This window comes from Symphalangus syndactylus, chromosome 19 (assembly GCF_028878055.3).
Source record: "Symphalangus syndactylus isolate Jambi chromosome 19, NHGRI_mSymSyn1-v2.1_pri, whole genome shotgun sequence".
NCBI classification, from domain to species: domain Eukaryota; kingdom Metazoa; phylum Chordata; class Mammalia; order Primates; family Hylobatidae; genus Symphalangus; species Symphalangus syndactylus.
In genome coordinates this window covers 53,387,814-53,405,265 of record NC_072434.2, presented here as the reverse complement: position 1 = coordinate 53,405,265, position 17,452 = coordinate 53,387,814, and the positions used below count along the sequence as shown (strand labels likewise).

Here is a 17,452-nt window from a genome sequence, read left to right as displayed (position 1 = left end):
TGCCAGACACTGTGCAAGGAGCTTGGGATACAGAAATCAATAAGTTCGTTTTTTTCAGATTCAGTTAGGAAGACAGACATGGAAAGAAAAATAAAATTGTGATTCCAGAGTGATAAGTTTTAAAAGAAAGCAGGGACACGATGCCATGTTGGCATCCTTCGTATGTATGCAAGGGGAGAAAGGGAAGGAAGCCTTTTCCAAGGAGAATTGATGGCTGACCTGGGTCTTAAAATATAATTCCGTGGTCACCAGGCAGACAAGGAAAGGAGAGAATTAGGAAGGGATGAGTAAAGGATTGGGGAAGCCTTTAGCAGTTGGGGGCAATTGAGAGCCTATGAGGAGGAGTTTGAGGATGTCTGTAGCCTGGAGTGAGAATGAGCAGGACTGTATTAGGCAGGGCTGGATGGCAGGCAGAGGGAGCCTGTGGAGGGTGTGAGATGCCGTGCTGAGGCCCTGGGGTATATCACAGCTCAAAGCTGGTGGTTTTCAGTTGTCCTGAGAGAGGGCCTAGCAGAGGGACTGCTGGGAGGAAGGGCTGGAGGGTGGGGCAAGGGCGATCTTTGCTTCAGAGCAGCTCTGTTTTTATCTGTTTTGTTTTCTTCAAATAATGGCTTGAAGAAAGGTATCATTGTTGAATGAATGAAGGAATGAATGATTTGAAAACTGGTGCTAATGGTCATATGGAGGTCCCCAAGGGGAATGTAAGCGAGGGAGAGAAGTTGAGGTTACACACCAGTGGGGGTCTGACGAAGCTCCGACGAATGGAGCAAATGTTACTACTGTAGCTTCTCCATTTTGTTTTTCACCTGCTTATGAGCCACAGAGCCAAAAGGAGGACAGTTGAGTTGGGAAATCATTGCGATTAAGACAGAAGCAATTACTTTTAATGAAGTTGTTTTTATTGTTTTATTTGTTGTTTACTGGAGTAAATATCTAGGAAGCAGTAACTGAACATCTGCTGGTTGATTTTCTTTCATAATCTCCACGTTTGACTTGGCTAGGGAAACATTTTCTTTCTGAAGTTGAAGGATGCAGAAGGTTGCCCAGGTTGAAATTAGACTCTGGGCGGTAAGACTGCCTTGAGCTCACCTGGAGAGTTGTAAGGCATTCACCTGCTCAGTTGTCTTGGGGGCTTGTTCTTATTCTTTCAAAGTCCAATCTGGAAAATAAAAGCCTCTATGAGATTCCATGTCATGCCGGCTAATCTGACCAAAGGGACTTAGAGCAGCTATGAAGGCCAAGGAATTCCTGAGTGTTCTCTGGTCAGACTTCCTTGTAACTCACAAGGGGTCTGTAGGGAAAACAGATTGTCTAACTAATTCCTGATCTTGTCTCCTCGGAGTTCCTTCCCAATTCCCAGTCACTTCATGACAAAGCTGCAATATATTTGCCTTTTCTCCAAACCTATACTGAAAGCTTTTAAGAAACAAAGGAAAGAGCATGAGACTTGGGATTACACAAATGTGGGACTTTAGGTCCAGGCTGCCCCTGAATGAAGCTGATTAAATTCCTTAACTTCTCATAGACTTGCTTCTTAATCATTGTAGTGTATATCATTATAATAATGTACATTTACTGTTTGAATTTATGAGTAGACCTAGCTAGCATTAAGCAAAAAGTTGCTTGTCTCTTGGAGTCTCACCTTGACCACCTGTAAAACAGAGATGTAAATAGCCTCACCTTCTGGAGTCATGGTGAGGAGTAAAGGGGACATAAGCACTTTTCACAGTGCTTGCGCATAAGAGGTACTCAGTAGGTAATTGTTGAATGAATGACTCACTAGGAGGGCAAGGTTCCTTTTCAGTACCGTGGCTTCTTTGCTTGTTGATTGAAATTCACTGAGAAGAAACTCATCTCCATTGCCTCCAGATTCTAAGTTCTCCTACCACCCTGTACTTGCCCTTACAGAACTCATCACAACTTTGCCTAAATAATTATGTATTTAAATCCTGACTCTCTCTCAAGAGTGGAAATGCCATGTCTGAGGCCATATCTGTGCTTTTCACCTACCAAGTAGCTCAATGTTTATTAGTATACTGTTATCACTAAAAATGTTTGTTGGATGAATAAATAACAAATGGCTACCGGTTAGGTAGCGGTACCTCTTTTATTTCTACTTTTGAGATGTTTTGTGACTGTCTTTGCAGATCCACTTGGTCTTCATGCGGTTTTTACACTTGCTTACTACAGGTGGATGAACTGCAATGTCTGGTGGAGAACAGAAACCAGAGAGGTACTATGTGGGTGTGGACGTTGGAACAGGCAGTGTCCGTGCAGCTCTGGTGGACCAGAGTGGGGTGCTGTTGGCTTTTGCAGACCAGCCAATTAAGAAGTGGGAGCCCCAGTTCAACCACCATGAGCAGTCCTCTGAGGACATCTGGGCTGCGTGCTGTGTTGTCACAAAGGTATGGGCAAAACTGGTGTTCTCTTCTTGTTCATGTTCCTACCTGCTGAGTGTCATGTGTCAATCTGGTGCCGTAAACTATGTTGGGGTAACTTTAGATGCAGAGTAAACAAGACATAGGCCTTGCCCTTCAGGAGCTGACAGTCTACTGGCAGAGACTGATAAACAGCTAATATATGGTAAGAGCTGGGAGCAAAGTAACTATAGCTGGAGCTGGGGAAAGAGCTAACTGGAGGGGGCTCAGGGAAGACAGGACAGCTTGAGGTGTGACCACATGTGGAAGAATTCACTGATGACCTTACTGACATTTACCACGCCTTTAATGTGTGCCAAAGGCTGTGTAAAATATGTTAACTTGCACTGTGTAGTTGCATCTTCACATGACCCTGTAAAGGTAATACTATCACTACCCCTGTTTTATTGAGGGAGAAATGTAGGCACAGAAGTTAGGTAACTTACTCAAGTTCACACAGTAAGTAGTAGAGGCAGGACTAGAACAAGGCAGTCTGACACCAGAGGTGCGCTCTTTTTTTTTTTTTTTAATTAAAAAAATTCAATGGGTTTTTGGGGAACAGGTGGTGTTTGGTTACATAAGTTCTTTAGTGGTGATTTCTGAGATTTTGGTGCACTCATCACCTAAGCAGTGTACACTGTACCCAATGTGTAGTCTTTTATTCCTCACCACCCCCCAGCGCTTTCCTTCGAGTCCCCAAAGTCCAATTGTATCATTCCTATACCTTTGCCTCAGAGGTGCACTCTTAATCAGTGGACTCTCCTGCCTTCCAAGTGGACAAATGAGGATGAGAGGAACTGCATTTTGGGCAGAGGGAATAGCATATGCAAAGGCATGGTGGCATGATAACATGGTGTGTTCTGAGAAAGCAAAGAAGTCAGATTAGAGTGTCTCCCATATATGCCAGGCATATGTTCACCCTGAGTGGCCTTGGATTGGATGCAGCCTGCTGGCTTGGGAAGGGAAGCAATGCTTCACAATTCTTGTTTGTTTTTAAAGTTTCACTTGACTGTTTGATTTTATATCTTGGTGATCAGTAATGACAGAGATCCTTTTGTCTTTTTTTCCGTAGGGAAAAATAAAGTCCTGGATTCCTTCTTTTCCCTGTTCCTAGTTTAGTTCCTTAAATATTTATGAGATGCTTGGTAATTTGCAGATGGACAATTCACCATTCTGTCCCTATTGATCAGTCTGTTTAAACTTTAATGAATTCTGGGCTGCTGTTAGTGCCCCCGGAGAAGGCAGAGAGAGGAGGGAGTGGGTAGGAGTACCAGAGCATTATACAGGAATAAAAGAGGGATGCATCTTCTCTTTTGCCCGTTTAATTTTCCTCTCCTCTCCCCTCCTTTCAGGCCCCAATCTGGTAAGAATCTTCTACTCTTTGCACTTGGGCCTTCTTTGTTCTTTTAACATACAGCCTGGCTTGCCGTTAAGGAAATTATCAAGAAGAAAATATAATCCCCTGATGAAAAGCTACTTTAAAAAAGGTCTACTCTAAGTACAGCTGGTTTAATGGTAGATTTTTAATCATCTCCCAGTGGTGGCTAACTTATCATCTGTTTGAGCCCTGTTAGCTGCATAAGTACCATGGACATTTGTCGATAGCAATGCTATTGCACTATAGCAAATCTAAATGAAGCCCTTGGGTCTTAGGCGATTCTCCTCACATGGAGTATGGATATGTGGGCATGTGCCAGAAGCCACAGGATAAGCATGTTACATCTATGTGGAACATCATTGCTGGTGTGAGGCTTAAAGAGGGAAGCATTTTTATGTTAGATAATAACACCATAGGAATGAGAGAGGTAGGTGACCCGTTATACAGCACAGATTCTGCAGCCAGACTGCCTGGATTGACATCCCACTTACAACGTTTATTAGTTTGTGATCTTGGACAAGTTACCTAACGTTTCTTGCTTCAGTTTCCTTATCTGTAAAATGGAAATGACATTAGTACCTACTTCCATAGGATCGTTGTGAGGATTAAATGAATTAACGCACATAGAATGTCATAACATTGCCTAGAAATGTGTATGGGTTGTTTCCTTTGGTGGTGCTGATGGTGACAGAAAATGAGCAGATTATAGAAGATAATGAATTTCTAAGATAAAATACTGAAAAGTCAAAGTCTACGGCGGGGGAGGCGCTTCTTGGGAATATTCATTCACTCTCCTGGTTAGGGTTCTTTCTACGTAAGACTTTGAGAAACACTGGTCTAGGGCAAAGGGTGGCATCAAATATGTCCTGGTCTGTCTTTTCTTCCTCATGGACTCCAGGAAGTTGAGAGCTTCAGAGCAGTTGTTCTACTTCCTTTTCCCTAAGTCATTCACATTGCCTGAGATGACTTTCCTCTTAGTTAAAGCAACAGTAAGGATAATATGGTGTCAATGATGATGACAAAGACAGCTAACAGTTCTTGGGCACACTGGCCCAGGTACTATACTGAAGAGCTTTTACCCATCACTTCATTTTATCCTTATGATAACTACTTTTTAAGGTAGTTTTGACTGTTCTCTCTGTTTTGAAGATAGAAAAACAATGAGCTTTGAAGAGGTTCAGTAAGCAGCCTGAGGTCTCCTGAATAAGAAGAAGGGGACGCTGCCCCTGCCACTGCTACTGCTGTCATGCTCTGTCCCTTGTCTCTCTCCAGCCATATCTCCCTCCACATGACCCTACCTGGAACTGATAAGAAGCAGCCTGAAATTTTTAGATTTTCTACACGTGGGGCATCATGAGGTTACCCAGGATTATGAGTGCCTTTACCTGGTTGCCTGCTCATCTGGGAAGTGTGTGCCCCCTAAGCAGGGGTTATATCTAGTTTATCTGTATTTCTCTAGAATTCTTTGCTTGTAATGTGTTCAGTTAATGTTGGTTAAGTACATAAATGAATGATACATCTCTGTTGTTTACATTGTCTGGAATACTCTTCACTTACCTTCCTCACCTGCCCAACTACCACCTTATAAAGTAAGCTTAGGCTGGGCACACTGGCTCACGCCTGTAATCCCAGCACTTTGGGAGGCCGAGGCGGGCAGATCACGAGGTCAGGAGATTGAGACCATCCTGGTTAACACGGTGAAACCCCGTCTCTACTAAAAATACAAAAAAAAAAAAAAAAAGCCAGGCGTGGTGGCAGGCGCCTGTAGTCCCAGCTACTCGGGAGGCTGAAGCAGGAGAATGGCGTGAACCTGGGAGGCGGAGCTTGTGGTGAGCCGAGATCACGCCATTGCACTCCAGCCTGGGGGACAGAGTGAGACTCCGTCTCAAAAAACAACAATAACAACAACGAAAACAGTAAACTTAAACATTCCTGTCTCCTGAGTGTCTTGGTGACTTCTGACAGTCTATGCCCTTTTTTACCAACCTCAGAAGAAAGGGTGAGAAGCCCCTCTCTACTGTCCAGAGCCCACCATCTTCACCCAGATCATTTTCTACTCCTTATCTTTGCATTTTACTTGTTGGCTTGTTTAGCCCCTTTTAAACTATGAGTTGAGCTCTTAGAGAGATTCATCTTTGTGTCTCCGGTATCTAACACATTGCCTGGCACAAATTAGGTGCTCAATTAATGGCTGTTGAATGAATGTTACTTAGAGCTAAAAACAAAGGGACAAAATCCAATTTAGCATTCCTTATCTTGTTTCAGTTTCACTGTGGGGCAGGAAGGACAACTATTCTTCCTATTTGAAATATGAGGAAATTGAGGCTCTGGAACTATAACAAGTATTAGAGACAAGACCAGAACCCTGGTGAGACGGCTCCAAATCTTCCTCTTTGTCTTCCTTCCCACATCCCCTAAATTTGGCAGGTTTTATTGGGCTGGTAACCAGCACACCTAAGAGGTTTTATGGAAACTCACAAGTCATAGAGGTTATACACAGTCCATGATTTTAAAGCTTCCTTTATGGAGCCACAAATCTTAATCATTCCAAAAAGGCGAGAATATTTCAAATTAGTGCATGATTCATACTAAACTTCTCTTAGGAAGAAGGAGAAGATAAGCTGGAGGAATCATTCAGCCAACAGGTGTTTGTTGAGTATCATTCTTTCATTTAGTCTGCAAACATTTATTGAGCACTTAACTATGTGCTATGCTCTTTGCTAAGCATTGGAGCATATAGAGGAGAGGTATACAAGAAGTCTGCTGCTTTTAAAGATGAAACAGCTTAATTGTATGAGAAAAATAAACAACACATATGAAGCCAGTAAAGTACCATTTTGTTCTATCTTGGTGCTATCTATATGAGTAATGGTTGTGGGGAGGGGGACAGAAGAAAGAGTAGCCACATGTGGGGTTGAGCAATAATGTTAACCTTATATTCATAGAACCATTATAGTTTACAATGCATCTTCATTTTCATTTGATTGCTGTTGCAGGGTGAAGTAGGGAAGGAGTTGTTATTCCCATTTACGTTTGAAAAACTGAGGGCCAGAGAGTTAAGTGATTTTCCCAAGGTCGCCCAGGTGGTATGTGATAAGGCAGAACTTAGATGGGTCAAACCTATGCATTCTCTCTATCTCTAGCACCATATACCTTTATATTTTGCATGGAATATTATTCTTTTTTTTTTTTTTTTTTTTTTTTTGAGACGGAGTCTCGCTATCGCCCAGGCTGGAGTGCAGTGGCGCGATCTCGGCTCACTGCAAGCTCCGCCTCCCGGGTTCACGCCATTCTCCTGCCTCAGCCTCCCGAGTAGCTGGGACTACAGGCGCCCGCCACCGCGCCCAGCTAATTTTTTGTATTTTTGGTAGAGACGGGGTTTCACCGTGGTCTCGATCTCCTGACCTCGTGATCCACCTGCCTCGGCCTCCCAAAGTGCTGGGATTACAGGCGTGAGCCACTGCGCCCGGCCTGGAATATTATTCTAAGAACGTAACTGATGTCTTGATATTCGTTTTTCTTTTCTCTATTCTTGCATTTGAAGCAGTTTTTTTTCCTCTAGTGCTAACTGATCATGTCACTCTTTTGCTACAACCCTTCAACATCTATCACTCTACTACAGGCATAATGATAAATTAAGTTCCAGACCACCATAATGAGGTGAATATTGCAGTAAAGCTCACATGAATTTTTGAGTTTCTCAGTGCATATGAAAGTTATGTTTACATTATATTGCAGTCTATTAAGTGTGTAATAGCATTAGTCTAAAAAAAGTATATAACTTAATTTTTAAAAATTGCCAAAAAATGTGTGAGTTGTAGTCTTTTTCCTGGTGGAGGATTTTACCTTGATGTTGATAGCTGCTTACTAATTAGGGTGGTGGTTGCTTAAGGTTGGGTGGCTGTGGTAATTTTTTTAAGTAAGGCAGCTTTTTAAGTAAGGTTTGCTGCACTGATTGACTCTTTCTTTCACAAAAGATTTCTCTGTAGCATGCAATGTTGTTTGATAGCATCTTATCCATGGCAGGACTTCTTTCAAAATTCGAATCAGTTCTTTCAGACCTTAGCCTTATCAACTAAGTTTATGTACTATTCTAAATTGTTTGTTGTCATTTCAACATTGTTCATATCATCTTTATCAGAAGTAGATTCCATCTCAAGAAATCATTTCCTTTGTTCATCCATAAGAAGCAACCCCTCATCTGTTCATATTTTATCATGAGATTACAGCAATTCAATTTCATCTTCAGGGTCCACTTCTAATTCTAGTTCGCTTGGTATTTCCACTACATCTGCAGTAACTTCCTCCACTTAAGTCTTGAGCCACTCAAAGTCATTCATGAGGGTTGGAATTAACCTGTTCCAAATTCCTGTTAATGTTGATATTTTGACCTCCCATGAATCATGAAGGTTCTTAATGGCATCTAGAGTGGTAAATCCTTTCCAGAATATTTTCAATTTACTTTATCTAGATCAATTAGAGGAATCACTATCTATGGCAGCTATATCCTTACAAAATGTAATTCTTAAATAATAATACTTGAAAGCTGAAATTTCTCCTTGATCCGTGGGCTGCAGAATGGATGTTGTGTTAGCAGGTATGAGAACAACATTCATCTCCTTGTACATCTTCATCAGAGCTCTTTGGTGACTAGGTACATTGTCAATGAGGAGTAACACTTTGAAAGGAATCTCTTTTCTTTGAGCAGTAAGTCTCAACAGCAGGGTTAAAATATTCAGTAAACCATGCTGTAAATAGATGTGCTGTCATCCAGGCTTTGTTGTTCCATTTCTAGAGCACAGGCAGAGTAGATTTAGCATAATTTTCAAGGGCCCTAGGATTTTTGGAATAGTAAACGAGCATTGGCTTCAACTTAAGTCACCAGCTGCATTTGCCAAGAGAGTCAGCTTGTCCTTTGAAGCTTTGAGGCCAGGCATTGGCTTTTTGTCTCTAGTTGTGAAAGTCCTAGATGGTATCTTCTTCCAATATAAGGCTGTTTTGCCTACCTTAAAAATATGTTGTTTAGTGTAGATACCTTCATTGATTGTCTTACCCAAATCATCTGTATAACTTGCTGGAGTTTCTACATCAGCACTTGCTGCTTCACCTTGTGTTTTTATGTTATGGAAATGGCTTGGTTACTTAAACCTCCTGAACCAATTTCTGCTAGCTCCAAACTTTTCATTGTGTAGCTTCCTCACCTCTCTCAGCCTTTATAGAATTGAAGAGTTAGGACTGTGCTCTGGATTAGGCTTTGACTTAAAGAATGTTGTGGCTGGTTTGATCTTCTATCTAGACCACTCAAATTTTCTCCATATCAGCAATAAGACTGTTTCACTTTCTTATTCAGGTGTTCACTGGAGTAGCGCTTTTAGTTTTCCTTACGAACTTTCTTTTGCACTCACAGCTTGACTATTTGGTGCAAGAGGCCTATCTTTTTGCCAGTCTTGGCTTTCCCCATGCCTTCCTGACTAAGCTTAATCATTTCTAGCTTTACATTTAAAGTGAGAGACTATGACTCCTTCTTTCACTTAAACATTTAGAGACCATTGTAGGGTTATTAATTGGCCTAATTTCAAAGTTGTGTCTCGGGGGGTAGGGAGCCCTAAGGAGAGGGAGAGAGATGAGAAATAGCTAGTCTATGGAGCAGTGAGAACACACACCACATTTATCTATTAAGTTTGCCCGTCTTATATGGGTGCAGTTTGTGGTGCCCCAAAACAATTGCAATAGTAACATCAAAGATTACCATAGCAGATATAATATTAATGAAAGTTTGAAATATTAAGAATTGCCAGAATGTGACACAGACACGAGGTGACATGAGCTATTGGAAAAATGACACTGATAGACTTGCTCTTTGCAGAGCTGCTACACACCTTCAATTTGTAAAAAATGCAATCTGCAAGATGCAGTAAAGCAAAGCACAATGATACCAGATATGCCTGAGGCATACCTCAAACTGCGGTTTTAGTTCCAGACCACTGCCACAAAGCAAATATCTCAATAAAGCAAGTCACATGAATTTGTTGGTTCCCAGCATACATAAATGTTTTGTTTATGCTGTACTGTAGTCTATTAAGTGTGCAATAGCACTGTATCTAAAAAAATACACACCTTACTTAAAAAATACTTTATTGCTAAAGATGCTAATGAAGTGAGCACATGCTGTTGGAAAAATGGCAGCAATGGACTTGCTCGCTGCAGGGTTGCCACAGACGTTCAATTTGTAAAAAATGTAATTTCTGCAAAGTGCAATAAAGTGAAGCACGATAAAATGAGGTATGCCTGTATTTGGGTAGAACTCAGAATCCTTTTTTTTTGAGACGGAGTCTCGCTCTGTCGCCCAGGCTGGAGTGCAGTGGCGCAATCTCGGCTCACTGCAAGCTCCGCCTCCCGGATTCACGCCATTCTCCTGCCTCAGCCTCTCCGAGTAGCTGGGACTACAGGTGCCCACCACCACGCCCGGCTAATTTTTGGTATTTTTAGTAGAGACGGGGTTTCACCATGGTCTCGATCTCCTGACCTCGTGATCCGCCCGCCTCGGCCTCCCAAAGTGCTGGGATTACAAGCGTGAGCCACTGCGCCCGGCCTAGAACTCAGAATCCTTAACATGGCCTTCAGGGCCCTACATGTAGGTCTGTCTCAACTTGCATTCCTGGCTTATCTCATGATGCTTCTCCTGGCTCTCTGCATTCCAGCCACACCTTCCTTCTGTCATATCCTCAAACATGCAATGCTCCCTCTAGCCTAAGAATTGTTACCCAGATTCTTTCTTCTGGCTGCACGCCCTTCCTACCTTCCACCAGCATATCTAACTCCTGTTCGTCCTTAGACCTAAGCTATCCAATCCAATAGTTGCTGAACCCACAATGCTATTCAAATTTACAGTAATTACAATTAAATATAATTAAACATTCACTTCCTCTTTTGCTCCAGCCAAATTTCAAGTGCGTGATAGCCACATGGTGGCTATTATACTGAACAGCACAGATATAGCACATTTTCATTATTATAGAAAGTTCCATTGGATAGTGCTGCCCCAAATCTTAATTCAAAAGTTACTTCTTCAAGGAAGGAGCATTTTCTCTACCAATACCACCTCCAACTAAGTCTTATTTCACTTATTAATTGTTTTCACAGTGCCTTGTACTTCTGTTTCATAGAACTCCATGTGGTTCATGAGTCATTCATTTTTTGTTACCAAATCATTCTATAAATCAAGAATAAAATAACATAAAATGAAACAAAATAATAAAATATTTCACTTTTTGGATTAATGTATGTCTTCCCTACTAGATTTTATGTTTCAGGAGGGCAGGAGCTACGTTTTGCTTACCCAGAGCCTGGGTTATATTAGACCCAGGAAGTGTAAAAAAAATGAAAGGTCAAAAGAAATTGAGAGCACTTTGGGAGGCCCAGGTGGGCAGATCATGAGGTCAGGAGTTTGAGACCAGCCTGGTCAACATGGCGAAACCTCGTTTTTACTAAAAATACAAAAATTAGCCGGGCGTGGTGGTGCGTGCCTGTAATCCCAACTACTGAGGAGGCTGAGGCAGGAGAATCACTTGAACCCGGGAGGCAGAGGTTGCAGTGAGCCAAGATGGCAGCGTTGCACTCCAGCCTGGGCGACAGAGCAAAATTCCACCTCAAAAAAATGAAAAAAAAAAAAAGAAATTGAGACCTCCCTATTTCTACCCACTGGAGAAAACGTGAGAAAGGATGTAGGGCAAAAAGTGACTCTTGAACTCTTAAGAGAAGACAATTGGAACTGGAGGAATAGAATGGTCAGGAGCGCTGAGATGGGAACGTCAAGGATCCAATCCTGGCTGGAATAGGTGATTTCTAATAGGAAGAAGGAAAGGGAGGCTAGAATTGATGATAGAGGAGTAGGTGAGACAGCTGGCTCAGGCCAATGGGGAGCTCCTCTAGAATCATCCTGAGTTTGAGACTGACCAGTCTTGCAACACATTCAGAATGGCTGGCGGAGAAGAAACTAAATTTAAGGATGTCAGGAGGCAGACATCCTGATGAGTTTCAGAGGCTGAGATTTTTTTTTTTTTAAACTATAAATTCTGGGAAGACTGGGACCATGTCTCTCTTGCCCAGGATATGTTCTCTGTGTCTGGCACTTATCGGTGCTTATGGCTAGATTAGACTGTTGGCAGAGGAATAAATAGGAGGGCTGAGACTGAGAGGCTTTAGGAAGGCAGGCGTAACTGGACTTGGTAACAATGGAGAGGAAGGAGGTAGAGGCTATTTGAGTTTCAGTTCTTGGCAGAATGTTGGGGTCACTGATACAAATGAGAGTATTTTGCCTTTATTTCATCATCTTATCATCAAATGGCAATACCATACCTAAGCTGGGATGCTATGTAGGTAGGAGGATTAGGACTGGGTTTATTTACTTCACTGGTCACTAGAGTAGCTTTTACAAAATTGACTGCCTTCAGGGGCCTTCCAGGTAATGCACGCCCCAACACAAGCTGTATTTGTCTTCTCACTGTTGCCCCTCCCAGGACCTCTGTGCTTGCTGTTCCCCTGCCTGGAACACTCTTTCCCCAGATTTCCATGAAGTCCACTCCTCATGTCCTTCAGGTGTATCCTCAAATTTCACTTGCATCTTGCATAGGAACCACCTCCTTCTTGCATTCCTAATCCCCCTGAGTAATCACTTTCTAGTATACTATATCTATAGTATGTAATTTATTTGATTTATTGGGTATTGTCTATCCCTACTAAAATGTAATCTCCAAAAGAGCAAGGATGAAAAAAAAAAAGCTTTTCTCTCCATTGTTTTTCCAAGACCTAGAAGAGAAAATCCTGCACAGCCTGACCCTAGAAGGGGCTTGATTATTTTTGCTAAGGACTTATGGCTAAGTGAGTGATTGAACTGTGTAGGCAACAGGTAGTGATGGAGCCTGAGGGAACTGGTGATTACATTAACTCCTTGTACGCCCCAAAAGCTGACATAGGCATTCAAATCAAGATTTAAAAGAATACAGTACCAGCCACTCAGAACTCTACTGCAAGCTTGATTGTGTCAATGAAGCCCCAGGCTTTGACCCTTGCTCTAAATAGAGCTAAGGATAAAACCAGGTATGCATCTGACCCTCCAGCTCTCAGTTTGGAGGGTTTCTAAGAAACACCGTCTCCCCACCCAATATGGCAGATCTTGTTGATTTAAAACACATGCAGAATTGAACCAGTTCCCACAATAAGAAGAAAGTGATACACAATCTTTTCCCCAAATATTTGTTTGCTGCCCCATAGCTACGAGTTGACAGTTGTTAGACATGGAACAGGTTACCAAATGAGGTTGCAGAAATCTCTTTCTCTAGAAATTCTTCAGAAGAGCAATGTGCTTTCTCTCTAGCTAGGGAAATTCTCTTGATTCCAAGCTGTTAGAATGAGCTTACTAGGCTGCTTTCTTCTTCCATTAATAAGAATATAAAAAAGAATTCTTAGGTCACCAGGTCAAGCCCCAGGGGCCTTCTGGGTAGTGTGACTCTGACAGTCATCTTTCTGGGATGGTTTAGATGGTGTGGGGTGAGGGGTTGGGAATGGCGATGTTCCTCAGCTGTGGATGAGCATGATCATAAGGCATTTCCTTATAAGGCTGGGGAAATAATATTGGCTACCTAGCTAGATCAGGTTTAAATGTATGCCACAATTACTCTTCCAGTTTCTTGTGAGAGGTATCTGTTTGAAAGATGGAGACACTGAGTCTTTGACTGAAGGCCATGATTGTAATATTGAGCACTCTGTAGGTCTGTAGAGGGGATTCATAACATACATTGAAGAAAATATTTTCCTTGCTCCTACTAGAAGGTTACTCCCACCATGATTCTTAGAAAGATTTGAGTCTACCCAATTTTTTCTATTCCTATTCTTTTTGCTTGTCATTTTTATATGTGCTTACATGACACAGAGAGCAAGCATGCTGTACTTTGTACATAAAAACATTCCATGAACACAATAAGGCATTGAGTGCATTTCCTATCCTATTTTCTATAAAGGTTTACTGGTTTCAAAGTAATTTCAGACTCCACCGATCCCATTCAAAGCTTTTGATTCTTACTTGGGAGGTATCTCTCACTCAGGAAACTGAGGCTCAGAAAGTTGATGGGGTTAGTGCAGGATTACCTGACCCAGAAGTGGTGGAGTTGGCACCAGAAGGAAGTTCTTTGGACATCCCATCCTGTGTTTGTTTCTACTACCAAACTGCCTTGTGGTATGGAGTTTGAGTCATCTATATTTTCTCACCCAAGTCCTCTTTTGACTAACTGCAGACCTGTGTGAGATGGGCCTATCCAAGTCAGACATGCACTTTCTGGGCACAGAAGCCAATTGGGCCACATAGCAAGTAGAAGTTAGGGCTGGGTGATTGATTGATTGGTGTCCCACGTGGAAAGATTTGAAGCAACTAATTTGCTCTAATATAAACTGCTACTTATTGTGCACTGATGCCAGATGTTGAGCTCATCACACCTTATTTTGCTGAATTCTCATATCATTGGGAGATGCAGGTTTAGGTAATAGTTTTGTACTGCCAAGGAAGCTGTTTATCTGACTTCACAAAGTTATATAACTCGGAAATAGTAGAACCAGATTTCAGACTCGGGCAGTCTGCCCCCAAAGTCACTGATTTTAACTACTGTCCAGTGATTTCCAAGCCAAGTTGTAAGGACATTCCAGGCAGAAATAGCCATACCTGTAAATGCTGTAGAAACATGAACCAGCAAGGCAAGAGAGGAGTTGCAATGGCTGGAATTGTGTAACTTGCCTTCAGCCACGTAGCCATGGTGGCAGAGCTAGGATTTGAATTCAAGTCTTTGTGACTCATTGTCATGAGGCCATACTGCCTGTCAGGAAATGGGTTTAGTCCTCACACTGTAAGTCTGGATCGATTAGTGTGGTGAAGGCATCGGGTATTCACCTGGTACTGTTGGTCACGGTATTACCAGCAGTTACAGATGGGTCAGCAGCAAGTGTTCTCCTCTAGATCACATGTCCTTTCCACAGGATGAGTCTCTTGGGCAACAGGAAATTATCTGGTGATAGAGGTGGGCAGTATGGTATAATGGAAAGAAAACAGATACTGAGTTTGATTTCTGGCTTTGCACTCTACTGGCTGTGTGACAAGTGCAAGTTCCTTAACCTCTCTGTGCCTGCTGTTCACCCTTTCCCTCCCCAATCATCCACTTGGTTTTTTTTTTTTTTTTTTTTTTTTGAGACGGAGTCTCATTCTGTCGCCCAGGCTGGAGTGCAGTTGCGTGGTCTTGGCTCACTGCAACCTTTGCCTCCCGGGTTCAAGCAGTTCTCCTGCCTCAGCCTCCCTAGTATTTGGAACTGCAGGCACATGGCACCACACCCGGCTAGTTTTTGTATTTTTAGTAGAGACAGGGTTTCATCGTGTTGGCCAGGCTGGTCTCAAACTCCTGACCTCAAGTGATCCGCCCTGCCTTGGCCTCCCAAAGTGTTGGGATTACAGGCGTGAGCCACTGTGCCCGGCCCTACTTGTTTTTCATGAAAAACTAATATTAAATGTTTCTTTTGGAGGGCTTTGTAAGGATTAAATAATATGTATGTCAAACACATGGCACATAGTAGATGTTCAATATATGGTAATGCTTTATTAATATGACTTGAAAAAAATTACTGCTTTTCTTTGTTGGACATTTGTCATAATTATGTGAAGCTCTTGTTTGAGGAACATGTTAAATAGTAAGAAATGGAATTCTAAATTATAAGTCTGGTATTTCCAAACAGGAAAAAAGAATAATTATATATTTTAAGGTGAATTTCACTAAATGAGGATGGACATTTTTGAGTTGACTTTTATGGGATTTAAAAGGTTGTAGTCATGTTTGAAGTTAATAGAAACTGGTCGCTCATGCTTTTTCTATAAAGGAAACCATAGAAACAAAAATAAAAAATAGAATTAATCGATAAATCTATTACTCCACAACTTTAAAAATTATATGAACAAGTGTAAAATCTATATCCTCCTACTGCAGTTCCACCCTCAGGAGCAACCACTATTAACAATTTGTTGCATATTCTTTTTTTTAAAACCTTATTAATATATCATGGATGTCTTTCCATTTTATCTTTTATAGCTCAACTCGTTTTAAAAGTATTTAACAGCTTGATATATGATTTATATATCATAAAATCCAGCCATTGTAAATGTATAATGCTGTTATTTTGTAAATTTATACAGTGGTGCAATCATCACCTACTCCAGTTTTAGAACACTTATTACTCCAAAAGTTTCCTTACGCCTGTTTACAGTCAACCCCAAGCCCCAGTCAGAGGCGCTTTCTGTCTTTATAGGTGTTCTTTTTAGAAATTTTATATAAATAGAATCATACAGCATGCTTTCTTTTGTATCCGGCTGTTTTCACTTAGCGTAATGTTTTTAAGGTTCATCCATGTTGTTACATATATCAGTAGTTCCTTCTTCTTGCTGAGTAGTATTCTGTTATATGGATATACAATACTTTATTTAATAGTTGGTTAAACTATGATGGATATTTGGTTGGTTTTCAGCTTGGGAATATTATAAATAATGCTGCTATGAATATTCACATACAGTTCTTTGTGTTGATATATGTTTTTATTTTATTTTATTTGGTTTGTTAATATTTTGTATTATAGGTAGATACCTAGGACTGAAGTTGCTGGGTTGTGTGGTAAGATGTGGCTGTATTTTACATTTCCATCAGCAATGTAAAAGGGCATCACTTTCTCCACAATTCTCTAACACTTGGTGTTGTCAGTCTTTGTGATAATAGTTATTCTAGTAAGTGTGCAGTGGTATCTTATTGTGATTTTAATTTGCATTTCCTTAGTGACTAATGATTTGAGCACTTTTTCACCTGTACATTGGCCATTTGTATATTTTCTTTGGAGAAGTGTCCAAATCTTTTGCCAATGTTATCATTGGGTTGTTTTTCCCTTTATTATTTGAGTTTTAAAATATATTTTATATGCAAGTATATTATCAGATGTGTTGTTTGCAAATATTTTCTTCCAGTCCGTAGCTTGTCTTTTCATTTTCTAATTATTTCTTTTGAAGAAAAAGATTTTTAAATTTTGATGAAGTCAAAATTTTTTCTTTCGTGGGTCTTGCTTGCTTTTTATAAAATCTTCATCTAACCCAAGGTTGCAACAATGTTCTCCTGTTTTCTTCTACACATTTTATAATTTTAGTTCTTACATTTAGGGGTGTGATATGTTTTGAGTTAAGTTTTGTGTGTGGTGTGAGGTAAGAGTCTAAGTTCTTTTTTGCATATAGGCATATAGTTCTAGCATCACTGTCAAATAGTCTGTCCTTTCCTCCATTAAATTGTATTGGCACATTTACCAAAGCCAATTGCCATAAATGGGTTTACTTCTTATATCTCTGTTCTATTGATTTATAAATTTATCCTTATACCAATACCACATTAACTTAGGAATGGTAGTTTTATAGTAAGTTTTGAAGTCAGATAGCATATATTTTCCAAGTTCTTTCTTTTCAAAAATGCTTAGGCTTTTCATGTCCTTTGCATTTCTATATGCATATTAGGAACAGCTTGTCAGTTTCTACAAATAAGTAGATAAATAAGTAAATAAAACCTGCTAGTTTTTTTTTTTTTTTTTCACTTTA

At 40.8% G+C, this 17,452-nt stretch overlaps 1 protein-coding gene across 22 annotated transcripts in view; it reads left to right on the top strand.

Annotated features, from left to right (window-relative positions):
- The window catches only part of FGGY (FGGY carbohydrate kinase domain containing), a 456,399-nt gene that overhangs the window by 22,538 nt on the left and 416,409 nt on the right, over positions 1-17,452 (top strand). For 21 of the 22 annotated variants that reach the window (XM_055235132.2, XM_063613860.1, XM_063613861.1 and 18 more), the window contains one exon: positions 2,191-2,405. In XM_055235132.2, coding sequence (XP_055091107.1) covers positions 2,205-2,405 — 201 coding nt within the window. In that variant the 5' untranslated portion in view covers positions 2,191-2,204. Of the gene's footprint in view, positions 1-2,190; positions 2,406-17,452 lie in introns of those variants that run through there. The other variant, XM_063613876.1, reaches the window with a different exon arrangement.